This window comes from Eleutherodactylus coqui, chromosome 12 (assembly GCF_035609145.1).
Source record: "Eleutherodactylus coqui strain aEleCoq1 chromosome 12, aEleCoq1.hap1, whole genome shotgun sequence".
NCBI classification, from domain to species: domain Eukaryota; kingdom Metazoa; phylum Chordata; class Amphibia; order Anura; family Eleutherodactylidae; genus Eleutherodactylus; species Eleutherodactylus coqui.
Window position 1 is genome coordinate 118,087,641 of NC_089848.1, and position 16,747 is coordinate 118,104,387.

General features: G+C 47.4%; 1 protein-coding gene across 1 annotated transcript in view; it reads right to left on the reverse strand.

Moving 5' to 3' along the window:
• SLC22A13 (solute carrier family 22 member 13) overlaps positions 1-16,747 on the reverse strand; it is a 68,422-nt gene that overhangs the window by 34,235 nt on the left and 17,440 nt on the right. The window contains exons 2-4 of the mRNA XM_066585052.1: positions 15,239-15,342; positions 2,535-2,689; positions 781-949 (exon numbers count right to left, since the gene is read on the reverse strand). Coding sequence (XP_066441149.1) covers positions 781-949; positions 2,535-2,689; positions 15,239-15,342 — 428 coding nt within the window. The remainder of the gene's footprint in view (positions 1-780; positions 950-2,534; positions 2,690-15,238; positions 15,343-16,747) is intronic.

Below are 16,747 nucleotides of genomic sequence, written 5' to 3' on the forward strand. Positions count from 1 at the left end.
ACAATGTGGATCACTTGATGTTTATTGAGATGAAGCATGCATGGATTTCACCTGACTTCTGCACGCCCATGGCAGATTCCACCGATTAGTTGCTGACAAATACTCCCGTATGACTGAGCATAGAATTATATCAAAGACCACACTGCAGCCTCAAGGTGTTTCCTCTTCCTACTACTTTCCCCCAAATGTAAAACATTTCAATATGTAAATACGGAACTACAGCTCTGATATTTTTACGAGGAGCACATTTTGCCCTCGAGGTGGTGATGGTGGAATTGCTTTCTTTCTCCCGCTATCGCCATGTTTCCTCCTTCTTCTCCCAAAATGAACATTTTCTAAAGCACAAGAAGCAGCTGCAGCTATAGAACCTTTCCTTGGAGCAGGCCCGTGCTTGGCTATTCTATTCACCTGGCAGAATTTGTACTTTGCAAACTTTATGACATTGCTTTTAAAACAAGCACCACACCTGCAGTCTTGTGTAGCGAAGGTTCCCGTAGCTGTACAGCCTTTCCTTGGAGCGGGTCCGTGCTTGAGTGTTGTGTTCACCTGGCAGAATTTGTCTTTTATGACATGCTTTTAAAACAAGCAGCGCACCTGTTGTCCATCTTGGTGCAATTTTTGATCTAGAAGACCCTATGTGGGCCTTCTTTTGCTTTCAGTGACACCCCTGTGCTACGATTGACCCCCAATTTGTGGGAGCGGAGTAACATTCATCACGAGTGCAACAATCAGAGCATTTTCACTTTCAATCTAACATTATTTCTTGCTGCATTTCCTTACCAGATGTAGAAGAATAATAATCCCGTTGGTGCAGAACAAACAATCTGTAGCAACCTCCAATTCCTAATGCCATAGCCAAGGCCGGCCAGACACATCTGTCCAACGGCAAAGCAGACATGGCCGATGATGGTGGCGTACGCACGCTTAGAGGATCCCACCCACTCAGCAACTGCAAAAACAATTACATACATTTCTATAAAATGGTAAAGAACAGATCATTAGAATGGTCGTCTACTCGTCTTCTATGCGCTATAATTAATGTATTCTCCATTATGAAGAGCTGATGGATTTATATAACTCGCTGTAATCTTCTGACGCAACTTGAGTAGAAGATTGGCCCCTTAATAGGGACTTTGTGCATGGCTAAACCCCTTCCCTAAAGCACATGAGGTATTTTCAGTGCAAATGGTGCCATATATAAAAAGAGGTTGCGAAGGCTGTGATTGATTCATCGAGTGTTGCAGGGATTTGCTGAGCTGCGGTGCTCAAGAATCAATCAGAGCCAGCGCTTCCTGGATGCGGGATTTTTGACACCCCCCCCCTCCCCCACCCCCCAGGAAGCGCTGGCTGAAGACTACAAACAAGTGCAGCGGAACTGCCTGGAGGAGAAGTGTGGGGAGCAGACAGCGCCTTTTAGGGACAAAAAGTAGGACTTCCTACTGTAAAAGTTGCATCGCACGAAAACCGTGATTTCATGTGATGCGATGCATCACAAAGGAAGGCTCCATAGGGATACATGGGTTGTACAGAGCATGCTGTGATTTTTTTTTTTTTTTCTCGCAATGTAACAGTTTACAAAACATCACTAATGTGAAGGAACCCATTGGAAAGCACGGGCTTCACATACATAGGATTTGTAGTGCTGTCGCATCGCAAAAAAATCATACGATTTGCACAATGGGTGTTGTTTGTATGAGCATGCATCGGCGTGTTTTACTGCACTTTTTGTGTGCGCTCCAGTTTCAGAGACCACCGGCAATGTGCTGCGGCCAGTGATACAAATGTAGTTTAATACAGTATACTGGACATGTAAATCAATGACCATTCATGTAATCTGCCGACAAGACAAAGCTTACATTCATGTAATTTGCTGACGACACAAAGCTAGGAGGGATAGCTAACACTAGGGAAGAGAGAGAGGATTCAGAAAGATCTAAAAAAGCTTGAACAGTGGGCAGCGACTAACAGAATGGGATTTAACAAGGAGAAATGCAAAGTCCTACATCTGGGCAATAAAAATGAAAAAAACACATATAGAATGGGAGGAATTGGGCTAAGCAGCAGCACATGTGAAAAAGACTTGGGTATACTAATAGATCATAGACTGAACATGAGTCAACAATGTGATGCAGCAGCCAAAAAGGCAAACACAATTCTGGGATGTATTAAGAGAAGCCTAGAGTCTAGATCACGTGAGGTCATTATCCCCCTCTACTCTTCCTTAGGCCTCCCTTACACAGGCACTTTTTACCGCGATTAGAGAGTTGTTTTCAGTGCCGTGCTAATTGTGTTATAACGCTCCCATTGTTTTCAATGGAGCCTCTCAGAAAGCCGCTTTATCTTCGAGCTGAGTATGTTCTATTTTTGACGATTAGCGCACCATCAATGATGAGGAATGCTAAAGCCCGCTGTTGGCCGCAGGTAGCTATGGCTGAAAGTGAAAGTAAAATTGTGGCAAAGCTAGTTAGTGGCTCTGCTGGGTGTAGCAGGCGGGTCATTTATCAGATTATACATAACAGTATAAAGTATTTTACCCAATACGAGATTATTAATGAGGAGGCCGGACATAGCGATTCCCACGACACATCTCAGCGCTGTATAGACGTAAAAATGTGTAACGAACGCGGCTCCGAGGCCGAATGAGAACATCAGTAACATGGAGAGTAATATGACCGGACGTCTCCCGATCCTGTAAAATACAACAGTCAACGTCCATAAAGAGTTAATCGTACCTTCATTCACATGCGGAGCCATTCACTTGCCATAAATTCACGTTTGCGTTCTCCATCATTCCATCTGACATAGGATTTCAGTTTATTGAATGTTACCATTTCATTAGATCCCATTTTCAATAGGCTTTTACATCCTGTGATTCGGACCAAAATAGGATATGCTGGGGGGCTTTTAGTGATTGAAAATCGCACCAAAAATATGCAGATGTGAGTAAAACAACTGATATCAGAGGCTTTTATTTACCCCGTATTACAGATGTAAAAAATACACACGTAATACGGAACATATCCATGTCTGTGTGACTGGGACTTTAGTCTGCTTTCACACAGGCCACAAAATTGCCCAATTTTCCCCGCGATGCGACAGCGCTACAAATCACATGTATGTGAAGCCTATGCTTTCCAATGGGCACTCAGCCAATCAATGCAGCACTCGATGAACCAATGCGAGGGCTCTGATTGGTTCATCCAGCTCTGCATTGATTGGCTGAGCAGAGTTTGAAGAACCAATCACGGTGTGGAGGTGGGATTTATGAATTGGCCAATTGTTGCCGCTGCTTAGCCAATTCATAAATCTCGCCTCCGCAACGTGATTGGTTCTTCAAACTCTGCTCAGCCAATCAATGCAGCGCTGGATGAATCATCCAGAGTCTTTGCTTCCTGGAGGCGGGGCTTTTGAATCCTGCTACCAGGAAGTGATCTTCTGTGGCCAAAAGAGGACTGCAGGACGCCTGGCAGAGTTCTGGAGAGTAACGGTAGGACCCAGACTGAGCCTGCTAGGTAAGTATTCCGTTGTTTTATTTCATGGAATGCAGTTAGGGCTTATTTTAGAGGTAGGGCTTAACCTTCTCACGATAAAATCTCACGAGTTTATGGCTGGTAGCAGCGAAGAGATGCATTATTTTTCACAAGAAAAATGCATCACTGACGCTGCAAAATCTCAGGAACACAGCTGCGATATCACCGCGGTTTTGTAGCAGCGATATCGCTGTCGCCTGTGTGAAAGAGGCCTTAGTCTCATTATTTCTATAGTAGACTTGCATTAAAAATGTTGCTTCTTTGATACTGTAAATTACGTGGAGTCTCCCTTGCCACTTGGGATCCCCCTTCCAGCTTCTCTGCAATCCACTTTCTGTTGTTAGGTACAGAGCTTCTGTAGTAACAAGGACACAGGGACTATTTAGAAGACTCAGGTAGACTTTAAGGAAGTTCTGTGATCATTTTTCCTAACATATCTATTGTCAGAAATAAATGGGATAAAGAAAGAAAAAAACCTCAGCGCTCACACCATAGAATAAATAAAAGTAAAAATGTACTGAAGAGAATAAAGATGATGTCACTTACTTCGCGGAGGCGCCTTTAGGGTAGGCGCCTCCTGATCCCAGTAGGCGTATCAAAAATGGCGTCAGCCAGCGGTGATAAACAAGTTTCACGGTTTTAATAGAATAAAATTATATATAATACACAACGCGTTTCGGCCGCACGGCCTTTTTCAAGACGCCATTTTTGATACGCCTACTGGGATCAGGAGGCGCCTACCCTAAAGGCGCCTCCGCGAAGTAAGTGACATCATCTTTATTCTCTTCAGTACATTTTTACTTTTATTTATTCTATGGTGTGAGCGCTGAGGTTTTTTTCTTTCTTTATCCCATTTATGTCTTTCTCCTTCATGCCATGATTGGAGCTTTCCTCTAGCCGCTCTCTCTTATGAGATTGTTCACAGCACCTATGAATATTCGTTTGGACATCAGGACTACCTACCTACTATACTCTCCAGTATCCTTCTAGTGAGCGCTCTACCCTTACTCATCATTATTGTCAGAAATAGAATAACCGTACTGGAGCCTCTTGAGTTGTGGCGTTCCTCTGTTATTGCTCCTGGAAATACTGTATATAAATCAATAGGTCATGTCCCTTCACAGACTGATTGTCATCACAGTTGTCAATTTATTCATACTTTCCAAGAGAAAGCTATGCAAATGAATGATGGAATATTTACTCCACAGCACCTCCTACTACCTTATGAGTTAATCTCCAAACTTTTAAGAGGCATTGCAACACAACTAGGGATGCACGGCAAGCCAGAATACTCTTCTACAGACAGCTTTCAGGGTTATTGACCCTCATCAGTGTACTGTAGGGTTTTGGTTGTTAAAAGGTCAGATATTGACTCATAGGGTAGCTAATGTACCTTCCAATAGGTGGCGCTGTGGAGGATTAGACTCCCATGTATCCCCGAAAATAATCACTAGCATGATTCAGGATTTTCAGTGAGGCTTGAAATATTGTTACAGACAGCGAAAGTGGACCCACTGTGCTACCCAACCAGCCTGGCTTCTGGATCAGACCTGTTGTGGCTGGCAGCTATCCCCAGTAATCTCAGATGGGGAATCTTGCCCTTGGTGCATTCCATGGTAACGGACAGGACACACATGTGCAAATTTTTTAACATTTTTTATTTTTTTTTATATATTTTTGTCTGAAACTTTAAAAATAGCTATAGGTAGTTAAACTATGCACTGTGACAAATGTATCTATGTCATACCTACCTCCTAACTTTCTATCAACTCTTAGTAAATGACCTGTGACTTTTAGGCCGCCTGCACACGAGCGGAAATCCCGCCGCGGGATTTCCCGCGGGATTTCCGCCGCTGAAAGTCTGCATAGGAGTGCATTACAATACGCACTCCTATGCAGACGGCCGCGGTTTGGCCGCGCGAAATCTCGCGCAGCAAACAAACCGCGGCATGTTCTAATTTTCTGCGGGGCACGCACTCACCTGGCCGCCGGCTCCGGTCTGCGCATGCGCCGGCTGCGCGGCAGCCGGCACATCAAAGAGCCGGGGCCGCCAGGCGCGGGTGAGTACGCGCTCGTCCCTGCAGGCTCTGGGGTCGGATCGCGCGGCGAGATTTCTCGCTGCCGGATCCGACCCGCTCGTCTGCAGGCGGCCTAAGTAACAGACAGGACATGAAAATGAATAGCAATTGCAGAGTACTTGTTTTTTTCGAAATTTCTGTTCTCCTAGTTAATATATAATTAAGACTCTTTCACATTATTTTCAGTATACTCTTAAGATTGTCTGCTTTGTACTTGTTCTGATCTGTTAGTTATAAACACCCCTAATTTATTTTTTCATGTGGTAAAAATAAGAATAATCATTTTTTAGATGTTTTATTCAGTAACAGGTAACTGCAATATATGTGAACCTTATAAGACTTAAATGAGGAACTTTTGTTGTAAATTATAATGACCATTAACTAACAGAACGATTAATTACACTTTCTTGGTAACAGACCGGACATCTAGTTGGTGGGCTATTGATTCTACTGTAAATTACATAATATAACAAATATAATAAGTTACATTACCTCGCTGGCTTATTTTTGGTCACATCTGTTAGTTCAAAACATCTATTCACTTCTATACTGAAATGCAGACTGAATAAATCTGTCAAAACTTGTGGAAACACGTGTGAACTTGCATGGTCCAGTGTGAGTGCAGAATTAGATAGGATTGTTAGAAGAAATGTTTGAGAATAGAAAAATATACTCTAAGACCCCTGCCTGAAAGCAGGGTAGGCATCCTGATAAGAACAGCCCCACACTGGAACCTCAGCACTAACTATCCGTGACAGGACACAGGAATGAAGTACTGAAGACATGGCACACAGAACAGGACTGAGTTATCACCGTGATGGGAACGACGCACAGACTGGAAGGAAATGCAGAAACACACAGGCTAAAGTACAAGGCAAAGAACATACAGAATAAACAGATACAGGATCAATTAGACAGAACAGTCCTGAGACAGGCAACCCAGATGTGCTGGCTGTCTTGAGAAAAGCACACAACAATACTGTGGCAAAGAGGAAGTGCATCAGGCCAGCTTAAATAGGAGGCTAATGGCTATTAACCCTGCAACTGGGCTGAGAGCAAGGGAACTGGTTAACTCCTTCAGTGCTGTTAGAAAATAGTAACATAGATTACATTCATTCCAAAGAAACAAACAGAGTGACACCCAAGTCAGCCCGGAACAGCAAGAGGGCGGCCGACACACTTAACAAATATAAGCTCTACCCCGAAAATAAGTCCTAGCTATAGTTCATAAAAAAGTCAATAGGAAAAACACAATTGCTGCATTTTTACAGCGCTTTTCCGTGTCACCTGAGTCACTTACCAAACATGCTCGGTCCTGGCCCTTCCTGCTGCTTTCCAGAGCCCCGACGCTGTACCCGCAGTCCTTGGCTGCCCACACAGGATCACTTCCTGATTAGGAGATTCACGGCACAATGGCTGCGATTGGTTCTTCTAGCGCTGCACTGATTGGCTAAGCCGTGGTGCTCTAACAACCAATTACAGTCATCGCTTCGTGGAGGCGGGATTCCTGAATCCCTAACCAAGAAGTGAGCCTGTGTGGACGACCAAGGACTGCGGGAACTGTGTTGGCGCTCGGTAAAGCAGTGGGAAGGGCCTGGACCGAGCAAGTTGGGTAAGTAAAATAAGACTAATAAAAATTTACATAAGACCCTGTCTTATTTTCAGGGAAATAAGGTATTACTAATTTACATAGCTATTTCCCAGGAAGCATTGCATGGCCTATAATATTCCCTGCACTTTTGTGGTGCTCTCCAGCAGGACAAACAGCCACTGGACTTCTCAAGAGGAATGAAGAACATTACAAAAATGTGAAAAATGTCCTAGATTTGTTATTTTAGACTAATATGTCAGCAGTAGAGATGAGCAAGCACCAAAATGCTCGGGTGCTCGTTGCTCGAGTCAAACTTTCCATAATACTTGAGAGCTCGTTTCGAGTAACGAACCCCATTGAAGTCAATGGGGGACTCGAGCATTTTTGTATGGGACCGATGCTCCGCATAGCTGATGACTTGTCAAACACCAGAAAACATCAGAAAGTCATGGAAACACCACAGAAACGGATAGGGAAGGGCAGGGGCAGCATGCAGGGCTGCATCTGAGGCTCCCAGGTCCCACTATTAGGCCTAAATGGGGGCAAGAGCCTAGTGTCACCCCCCTAACAATTTACTTGGGACAAACCCTCATTAGCAAGGCACACGCGCTGGCACATCTTAGCTAAGCACCACACTACCTGCAACCAAGGACAATCATTGCCTGCGGGTGACACCGCTGCCTCTTCTCCTGGGTTACATGCTGGCATTGCTGCCCAACCCTATAACATTTTTTATAGCAAGAATGTAGGCGGACCCCTGTAACATTTCTGTAGCAGAAGTATTGGCGGACCCCTGTGACATTTCTGTAGCAGAAGTATAGGCGTACCCCAGTAACATTTCTGTAGCAAGAGTGTAGGCAAACCCCTGAAAAAATTTGGTTACCAAAAGTGTAGGCGAATCCAGAAAAATTGGTGTACCAAGAGTACAAGTGTACCCCTGCAAAATTGCTCAACCGTGAAGGCAGGTGAATCCCATAAACATTTTTTAAAGATTCAGCTCGCTGTTGCTTAATTTGTAACAGAGCCTGGGGGCAGCCCTGTGAAAAAAAATTGGTTTCTGTTAAAGTATAAATACTTTTGAAACTTTGAAAAATTGTAAAAAAATTACAAACAGAGCCTTTAGACCCACAGAAAGTTTGGCAGTTCAGCGTGATGACATGATGTTTTAGGAGGAAGAGTAGGAGGAGGAGGAGTAATAATATCCGAGAGTGATTGACAAAGCTAATTCCCTCTTTTTTTCCGGTGATAGAGAATGCTTTTTTCTCCGGTTGCAGCGAAAAGAATCATTAGGTTCCTCTGCTTTCCGCTGGTGGAGAAGAGAAGTCTGGGGAAATCCAGCCTTTGTTCATCTTTATGAGTGTAAGCATGTCGACACTGGCAGTTGACAGGCGGGTATGCTTATCCGTGATGATTCCCCCAGCCGCACTAAACACCCTCTCTGACAAGACGCTAGCCGCAGGGCAAGCCAGCACCCCCAGGGCATACAGCGCAAGTTCGTGCCACGTGTCCAGCTTTGACACCCAATAGTTGTATGGAGCAGAGGCATCACGGAGGACGGTGGTACGATCGGCTATGTACTCCCTCACCATCTTTTACAGTGCTCCCCCCGACTCAGCCTTGACTGGGGAGCGGTGACACAGTCTTGCTGGGGAGCCATAAAGCTGGCAAAGGCCTCGGAGAGTGTTCCCCTGCCTGCACTGGACATGCTGCCTGATCCTCGCTCCTTTCCTGCTACTTGGCCCTCTGAACTGCGTCTTCTGCCACTAGCGCTGTCAGATGGAAACTTTAGCCTTACTTTTCCCACCAGGGCCCTGTGGTATTGCATCACTCTCGTACCCCTTTCCTCTTCGGGAATGAGAGTGAAAAGATTCTCCGTATACCGTGGGTCACTAAGGGTGAACACCCAGTAATCTGTGTTGGCCAGAATGCGTCTAACGTGAGGGTCACGGGAAAGGCAGCCTAACATGAAGTCAGCCACGTGTGCCAGGGTACCAGTATGCAACACATCGCTGTCCTCACTAGGAAGATGACTTTCAGGATCCTCCTCCTCCTCTTCAGCTAATACACGCTGAACAGATGAGAGGCAAGCAGCAGGGGTACCCTCTGCCGTGTGGCCAGTTGTCTCTTCCCCCTCCTCTTCCTGCTCCTCCCCCTCCTCCTCCAAAACGTGCTGAGATATAGACATGAGGGTGGTCTGGCTATCAAGCAACATACTGTCATCCCCCATCTCCTGTTCCAACCGCAAAGCATCCGCCTTTATGCTTAGCAGCGAACTTCTCAGCAGGCAAAGCAGCAGGATGGTAACGCTAATGATTGCCGCATCGCCGCTCACCATCTGGGTAGACTCCTCAAAGTTTCCGAGGACCTGGCAGATATCTGCCATCCATGCCCACTCCTCAGTAAAGAACTGCGGAGCCTGACTACCACTCCGCTGCCCATGTTGCAGCTGGTATTTCACTATTGCTCTATGCTGCTCGTACAGCCTGGCCAACATGTGCAGCGTAGAATTCCAGCGTGTGGGCACGTCACACAGTAGCTGAAACAGATGTTGCAGGGTCCTCAGGGTGGCAGCGTCCATGGTGGACTTGCGGAAATGTACGCAGATGCGGCGCACCTTGCCGAGCAGGTCAGACAAGTGGGGGTAGTTTTTCAGAAACTGCTTAACCACCAGATTGAAGATGTGGGCCAGGCATCGCACGTTTGTGAGGCTGCTGAGCTGCAGAGCCGCCATCAGGTTACGGCCGCTGTCACACACGACCATGCCCGGTTGGCGGCTCAGCGGCAAAAGTCAGAAGTCGGTCTGCTCTGTCAGACCCTGCAGCAGCTTGGGGGCTGTGTGCCTCTTGTCACCTAAGCTGATTAGTTTTAGCACGGCTTGCTGACACTTGCCCAATGCCATGCTGCCGCGCCGCACGCTACCGACTGCTGGGGACGTGCTCACACTTCTTAATTGGGAGGTGGAGGTGGCAGAGGAGGAGGAGGGGGAGGGTTTGGAGGAGGTGGCATAAAAGGCCGCAGATACCAGCACCGAGGAAGGACCCGCTATTCTGGGTGTGGGTAGGACGTGAGTGGTCCCAGGCTCTGACTCGGTCCCAGCCTCCACCAAGTTCACCCAATGTGCTGTCAGGGAGATATAGTGGCCCTGCCCGCCAGTACTTGTCCACATGTCCGTGGTTAAGTGGACCTTCCCAGTAACTGCGTTAGTGAGGGCACGATTTATGTTGCAGGAGACGTGCAGGTGTAGGGCTGGGACGGCACACCGGGAAAAATAGTGGCGACTGGGGATCGAGTAGCGTGGGACAGCCATCATGTTTTTGAAAGCCTCCATTTCCACAAGCCTGTACGGCAGCATCTCCAGGCTGATTAATTTGGCAATGTGCACGTTTAAAGCTTGTGCGTGCGGGTGGTGGCAGTGTATTTACGCTTTCGCTCCTACGCTTGTGTTAGCAACAACTGAACGCTGCGCTGAGAGACATTGCTGGATGGGGTCGAGGACAGTTGAGGTGAGGGTGTGGGTGCAGGCCGGGAGGCGCTTGTGCCTGTGTCCTGTGAGGGGGGTTGGATCTGTGTACAGGTTGGGGCACAGGGGAAGAGGCAGTGGTGTGACCCGGAGGCGGTGAACGGCCTTCGTCCCACCTTGTGGGGTGCTTGGCCATCATATGCCTGCGCATGCTGGTGGTGGTGAGGCTGGTAGTGGTGGCTCCCCGGCTGATCTTGGTGCGACAAAGGTTGCACACCACTGTTCGTCGGTCATTTGCGCTCTCACTGAAAAACATCCCCACCTTTGAACACCTAGCCCTCTACACGGAGGCTTGGCGCGAGGGTGTGCTTTGGGAAACAGCTGGGGGGATTCTTCGCTCTGGCTCTGCCTCTACCCCTGGCCACTCCATTGCCTCTTCCAACCTGCCCTGCTGCTGCACTTGCCTCCCCCTCTGAAGACCTGTCCTCAGTAGGCTTAGCAAACCAGGTGGGGTCAGTCACCTCATCGTCCAGCGGCTCTTCCTCCGAATCCTCTGTGCGCTCCTCCCTCGGACTTACTGCCCTTACTACTACCTCACTGATAGACAACTGTGTCTCATCGTCATCGTCCACAAAAAGCTCTTGAGACAGTTGCCAGAAGGTTGGGCATCGGTCACGACAAACTCCTCAGGTGAGAGAGGAATCATTTTTTCCCACTCAGGGCAGGGACCCGAGAACAGTTGCTGGGAGTCTGCCTGCTCAGAATCTGTCATTTTCATGGAGGAAGGGGGAGCAGCCAGAGGATTCAGAGTTGCAGTCCCTAGGCCGGGAGTAGTGGACTGCGTAGAAGACTGTGTGGTTGATACATTGCTGGACGCATTTTCTGCCATCCACGACAGGACATGCTCGCACTGCTCTGTTTGTAATAAAGGTCTACCACGCTGACCCATAAATTGTGATATGAAGCTGGGGACCCCAGAAACTTGCCTCTCTCCTAATCCCACAGCAGCCGGCTGTGATTCACCTGGACCAGGAACTCGGCCTGTGCCCACACCCTCACTTGGACATCCGTGTCCTCGACCCTTAGGGCTCATGTCCACGGGCAAAATGAGATTTAAAATCCGCAGCGGATCTCCCGCGCGCGGATCCGCACCCCATAGGGATGCATTGACCACCCGCGGGTAGATAAATACCCGCGGATCGTCAATAAAAGCGATTTTAAAAAAAATGAAGCATGAAAAAATCTGGACCATGCTCCATTTTCATGCGGGTCTCCCGCGGGGACGGCTCCCGCGGGCTTCTATTGAAGCCTATGGAAGCCGTCCGGATCCGCGGGAGACCTAAAATAGGAATTTAAAGCATTTACTCACCCGCAGCGGGCCGCGAAGCTCTGCTCTTCCTCACGGCCGCATCTCCCTTGCTTCGGCTCGGCGGATGTGCCCGGCGCATGCGCGCGGCACGTCGTCGGCGTGCCGGCGACGTGCCGCCGGCGTCAGGAATTCATCCGCCGGCCGAAAAAGAAGATCCGGCCGTGAGGAAGAGCAGAGCTTCGCCGCCCGCTACGGATAGGTAAATGCTTTTAAATTGCTATTTTCAGCGCTCATGTCCGCGGGGCAGGAGGGACCCACTGCAGATTCTCCATGGAGAATCTGCAGCGGATCTGATTTTCCCCGTGGACATGAGGCCTTACCCCTACTCGTCATCATGGCGGAATAAGGATAGAGCAGGGCCCAAATAAATTACCCCACTGTACAGCGCTAAAAACTGGGCCTTAATTCACCGCACACAGAGACTTGTAGATAGCGGAGGATCTATGCTGTGACCGCTGTATTGCGCTAATACCTAGGAGTAATTTACCGCTCACAGAGACTTGTAGATAATAGAGGCTGTATGGAGTGGGAGAAGATTCTAAAGCCAGTGGATAGTGCTGGTAACTGCGGCGATCTCAACCGCACCAAGGAAAAGGTATTGTGAGACGCTCTGCACAGCGGCAGAGCTGAAATACTTTGCAGTGGCCCCGGTAATATTACAGTACTGTTTAGCGGTGAGACCTCTGTCTAATGCACTGCAGACACAGAACGGTATAACTGAAGTACTTTGCAGTAGGCTAGGAATTATTTGAGTGCAGTTTCCCGGTGAGAGCTGGTTATACGGCACTTCAGGGTGAGAACGCTATTACTGACAGGCTAGGAACAGGCCTAGATGCGTAATACAAAAATTGATGTACTACAACTCCCAGCAGACCACAACTATAATGCACACGGTGAGATGTAGCTCTAAGAAGGAGCGTTGGGGTTCTTGTACGGAGGATCAGGAGGACTGTATAACTTTCCCTATATAAGTAGCTCTGTCCCTACACTCTGCCTTATGCACTGCACACACAGAACAGTATAGGTAAAATGGCCTGCACAGCCGAGATGCTTAAAAAAAAAATTGGTGCACTACTGCTCCCAGCCAGCCACAACAGTAAAGCACACGGTCAGATGTAGCCCTAAGAAGGAGCGTTTTGGGTTCTTGAAGACAGGATCCTACACTAACACTTTCCCTATACTCTCCCAGCGTGTGTCTGAGGCGAGCCGCGGGCGGGGCCCCTTTATATACTCGGCGGTCACCTGATCTCACCAGCCACTCACTGCTGGGGGATGGGATAGGGCTGACACGTCACAGCAGGAAGTGGTAATGCCTTCCCCGCATGTCTATTGGCCAGAAAATGGCGCTAAACACACGGGGAAGGAAATGCAATTGACTCGAGTACTGCGTGGTGTTCGTCTCGAGTACCCTAATGCTCGGACCAGTGTGCCCGCTCATCTCTGGTCAGCAGTCCTTAGACTCTGCAGAAACACTTCTTGCACTGAACAATCCTTGTGCGAGTCCTGTGGCTAAACGGATGTAGAGAAAGACCTACCTGTACATACATGCTTGACTCATTCAGTTCTCTTAGGACTCATTGCTCCCTCTGGTTTACCTATCATAGTAACATAGTAACATAGTATGTAAGGCCGAATGAAGACATTGTCCATCTAGTCCAGCCTGTCTATCCTACTGTGTTGATCCAGAGGAAGGCAAAAAACCCCAAGGCCAGAAGTCAATTGGCTCTTTTGGGGAAAAAAATTCCTTCCCGACTCCCTAATGGCAATCAGACTGTTCCCTGGATCAACCCCTAATAGTTCCTACCTGCCTATATACCAGGATTGACACTTAAACTAAAATTTATATCCTGTAATATCCTTCTCCAGAAAGACATCAAGTCCCCTTTTAAACTTCTCTATGGATTTTGCCATCACCACTTCCTCCGGTAGAGAGTTCCACAGTCTAACTGCTCTTACAGTAAAGAACCCCTTTCTATGTTGGTGATGAAACCTACTTTCCTCTAATCGTAGCGGATGTCCTCTTGTTACCGTCGTGGTCCTGGGTGTAAACAGATCGCGGGAGAGATCCATGTGTTGTCCCCTCATGTACTTATACATGGTTATTTGGTCGCCTCTTAACCTTCTTTTTTCTAGAGTAAATAGTCCCAATTTGGATAGCCTCTCTGGGTATTCCAGTCCCGTCATTCCATGTATTAGTTTAGTCGCTCTTCTTTGAACCCCCTCAAGCACTGTGACATCTTTCCTGAGCACCGGTGTCCAGAATTGTACGCAGTATTCCATGTGAGGCCTGACAAGTGCCTTATATAATGGAAGGATAATGTTCTCGTCCTTCGCCCCTATACCTCTTTTAATGCACCCCAAGACTTTATTTGCCTTTGCAGCGGCTGACTTGCATTGGTTACTCCAGTTTAGTCTACTATCCACTAATACCCCCAGATCCTTTTCCATATCACTTTTCCCTAGTGGTACCCCATTAAGTGAATATTTGTGACATCCGTTTCTCCTGCCCATGTGCATAGTCTTACATTTGTCCACATTGAACTTCATTTGCCATTTTTCTGCCCAAGCCCCCAGCTTATCTCGGTCCGTTTGTAGCCGCACATTGTCCTCCGTTGCATTAATTATATTGTATAATTTTGTGTCATCTGCAAATATTGATATTTTGCTGTGCAGCCCCTCTATCAGGTCATTGATAAATATGTTGAACAGAGTGGGGCCTAATACTGAACCCTGTGGCACCCCACTAGCGACTATGGTCCAATCAGAGTACGAACCATTTATTACCACCCTCTGCTTTCTATCGTTGAGCCAATTTTTTACCCACTTACACACGTTTTCGCCCAGTCCGAGCTGCCTCATTTTGTATATTAGCCTATTATGTGGCACGGTGTCAAAGGCTTTAGAGAAGTCCAGATATACAAGATCAATAGATTCTCCCTGGTCCAGCTTAGAGCTTACTTCATCGTAGAAACTGATCAGATTTGTCTGACATGAGCGACCCTTCATGAATCCATGTTGGTGAGGAGTTATTCCCTTAATCTCCTTGAGGTACTCATCGATTGCGTCTCTCAGAATCCCCTCGAAAATTTTTCCCGTTACAGATGCCAGAAGGGGTTCTGATCACAGATCCCTACAGTGAGCCCTAAACGTCTCAGGATGATCTGGTGGATGTAGAATATGTCGGACCCATATAAACCTACAATCACTTACCTGTCTCCTAAGGGACCAAAGATAATGGATCCGATAAGGAGTCCTGCCATGTAAACGGCCTGAGAAATGTCCGCCTGCTCCTTCCTGTGACACACCAGGTCGAACTGAAGAACACAAAAATATGCAAATTACCCTCTATTTTCTATGAATTATACTGTAACCACAGCCGAAAAACCTGAACGCCGTATGTTGTACTTCTACCACAATCACTCATTTCTGCCCAGTTACCAGGATGGACACGGGGACTTCTTTGTAAAATATATTTATATATTTTTTATAAATTCTTTATTTAAAGTTTTTATAAATTTTCCAGAAAAAGAAAACCAAGGAACAATCCGTGTGAGAGGGGAGCGCGATCAGCAACATTACCAACCGCGCAGAGAATGCCGATCGGGGGGGGCTTCCAAAGGGCCGGGATGCATCAACAAGGTGTTTAACTATAGATTTACGATAAAAGCGCGCAGGGAGGTCGGAGTGATGTAGTAGGAATAGGGAGACATAGGGACCCATGTGTAAGATCTTACACGCTACAGAATGGACAGGCCTCCAGAAACCGCGTATCAGAGGGCAATCCCAAAAAACATGCATGAGGGTACCCATCTCCGTACCACAACGCCAGCACATCGGGCATGACAAAGTCTAGAGGGCACCATGTACCACCGTGAAAGGACCTTGAAGCCCGCCTCCTGATATCTGCTTGAGATTGAAGATCTATATGCGACCCCAAAGATCCTGTCCACCTGGGCCGAGGACAATGGCACTCCGAGCTCCCATTAGTTCAGATACGGAGGTTTAAAGTCTCTTGGCTGTGATCAATGTAAATTATATATTAATGGGCCTTAGGAGCCCGCGGCATCCACAGGACATAACTGTATGCCCACGGGACGCAATCGGCTGCAGAATATGCCGTTGTGTGGACTATTCTGCACCAAAATCTGCCTGTCTGCGGCCGGTTTAAAGAAATAATGAAAACAAAGGTCCGGTCCGCGTCGCCAGCAGAGCAAAATGTGATTGTTCCCAGCAGGTGAAAGCAGGTACTCCTGTAGATATGAGACCTTTCTTAGCCTGATGAAGCCCCCGAGAGGTTCACAAGCTGCTGTACCATCATGTATTCTTGTAGCCATTAAAGGTCTCATATCTACCAGATCACCTGGTTTCACCTGCTGGGAACGATCACATGGGGCTTCACACGGGCAATCGCAAGTTTGTCGCGAGAAAAGTGCAGCAAAAACGTGTCAAGGTCGCATCTTTGTGCCGCGATTTTTGAGCCTCAGCGATGTTTTGTCAGAGTAATCGCGCCTCGCTGCCGCCTGCAGTACAATCGCACGTTTTTTTAACGCCAAAGTCAATAGGACTTTCTAATGTTGGGATCGCATGGCACATTGCATTACGATGCGATAAACAGGAGGCTCCATAGGGAAACATGGGAGAGTAAAAAAACGTAAAACGCAGAGAGATGGGACCCGCTGAGATTCATTTTTCACTCAACATCACAAGTGAAAACATCGC